The 1508-nt window shown below is 42.2% G+C and overlaps 1 protein-coding gene across 1 annotated transcript in view; it reads left to right on the plus strand.

Moving 5' to 3' along the window:
- Positions 1-1508, plus strand: part of EYS (eyes shut homolog) — a 904272-nt gene that overhangs the window by 62484 nt on the left and 840280 nt on the right. Inside the window, exon 3 of the mRNA XM_035895612.1 lies at positions 1062-1255. Within this exon, the coding sequence (XP_035751505.1) occupies positions 1062-1255 (194 nt within the window). The remainder of the gene's footprint in view (positions 1-1061; positions 1256-1508) is intronic.

Here is a 1508-nt window from a genome sequence, read left to right on the forward strand (position 1 = left end):
GGCAGAGGTGAGGCTGACAGGTTGGTAGTTCCTAGGATCTTTCTTTCTACCCTTTTTGAAAATGGGTACAATGTTTCTCTTTTTCCAATCACCAGGGACTTCACCTGACTGCCATGACTTTTCAAATATCATGGAGAGTGGCTTGGCAACTATATCGGCCAAAGTACAAATACGAGTAAATGCAGAGAAAAGGTGATAGAAGGTCTGGCTGAGTGTAAGTGGGCTGCAGCTCATTATGCTTCTCTGGCTGAGCCCTGCCTCTGATCACTGCAGTCTCTTTTCTTTACTATTTCTGTGTTACCACCCTTCCTAGTGGGCAGGGGTTAAACTGGACTAGCCAGCAACTAGAATGATACCCAGAACTGGAACGACTCAAGGTCTGAGCCAGCAAGTTGGCAAGAGGTCCAGGATCCAGATATGATTATTAGACAGGCTTTAAACCTGTGTTAGTGTTTGAGGGATCTGTTAATGTGGGTTTATTTATGCTTTTAGAAATTGAGGGAGTGTGTATGTTTGCTGGTGAACTTCAATACAGACTCTCCAGAAAGGTGGAAAAAGTTTGAGCCACTGTTGCTGTTCACGCTCACAAGTGCTGCTTATGTTGATGTGGTGCAGGGAAAGACACTGCTCTCCACATTGATCCATGTGGTCACTGTGTCTCTATTTCGTGTGTGTGTGTGTGTGTGCACACGCACACGCACACATAGGTGATTGTGTGTGCACCTACTGAGAGTACATTCAGCTTCACTAACTGAATGTATCTATAAACAGGAAAGAGAACAACCTCCCTTAATAATAACAGCTGCAAAAGAGATGTTCTTGGACTATGGTTCCAGTTCTCATCCTCCCTTTGCTACAGATGAGTTTACTCACTCCTACATATTTCTACCATGGTTATTCACCAAAACAAACAAAACACGCAGGAATATTTCAAGTTCTTTGTATTTTAAGTGGCGATAGTTTACACGTGTTCCAGTTGGTAAATGGAGCTTCATAATGTAGACAATTTAAGAACAACACAACAAATAAAAGCTTTTCTTTTTTATGCTTATTTCTTTTAGGTCCATTTTGTGAGGAACCTGGTGATCCTTGTGCATCTCAACCATGCCTGAATGGGGGCATATGCCAATACAATCAGTCTGGATATGTTTGTCATTGTCTTGCCGGTTTTCTCGGTCACAGTTGTGAAGTCGATATCAATGAATGTTCTTCAAGTCCATGTCAGAACAGAGGTACATGTATCAATTTGCCAAATGTAAGTATAAAATTCAGAGACCCCTGTTGGAACACAGAAACATAGAATCGCAGAATCATATAATGATTTAGATTGGAAGGGACCTTTAAAGGTCAACTAGTTCCAACCCTCTTGTTGTGGGCATGGACAACTTTCACTAAATCGGGTTGCTCAAAGCCCCATCCAACCTGACCTTGAACACTTCCAATGATAGGGCATCCGCAACTCACCACCCTCATTGTAAAACATTTCTTCCTTATGCCCAGCCTAAACT

Source organism: Egretta garzetta, unplaced genomic scaffold, assembly GCF_000687185.1.
Source record: "Egretta garzetta isolate BGI_Z169 unplaced genomic scaffold, ASM68718v1 scaffold55, whole genome shotgun sequence".
NCBI classification, from domain to species: Eukaryota; Metazoa; Chordata; class Aves; order Pelecaniformes; family Ardeidae; genus Egretta; species Egretta garzetta.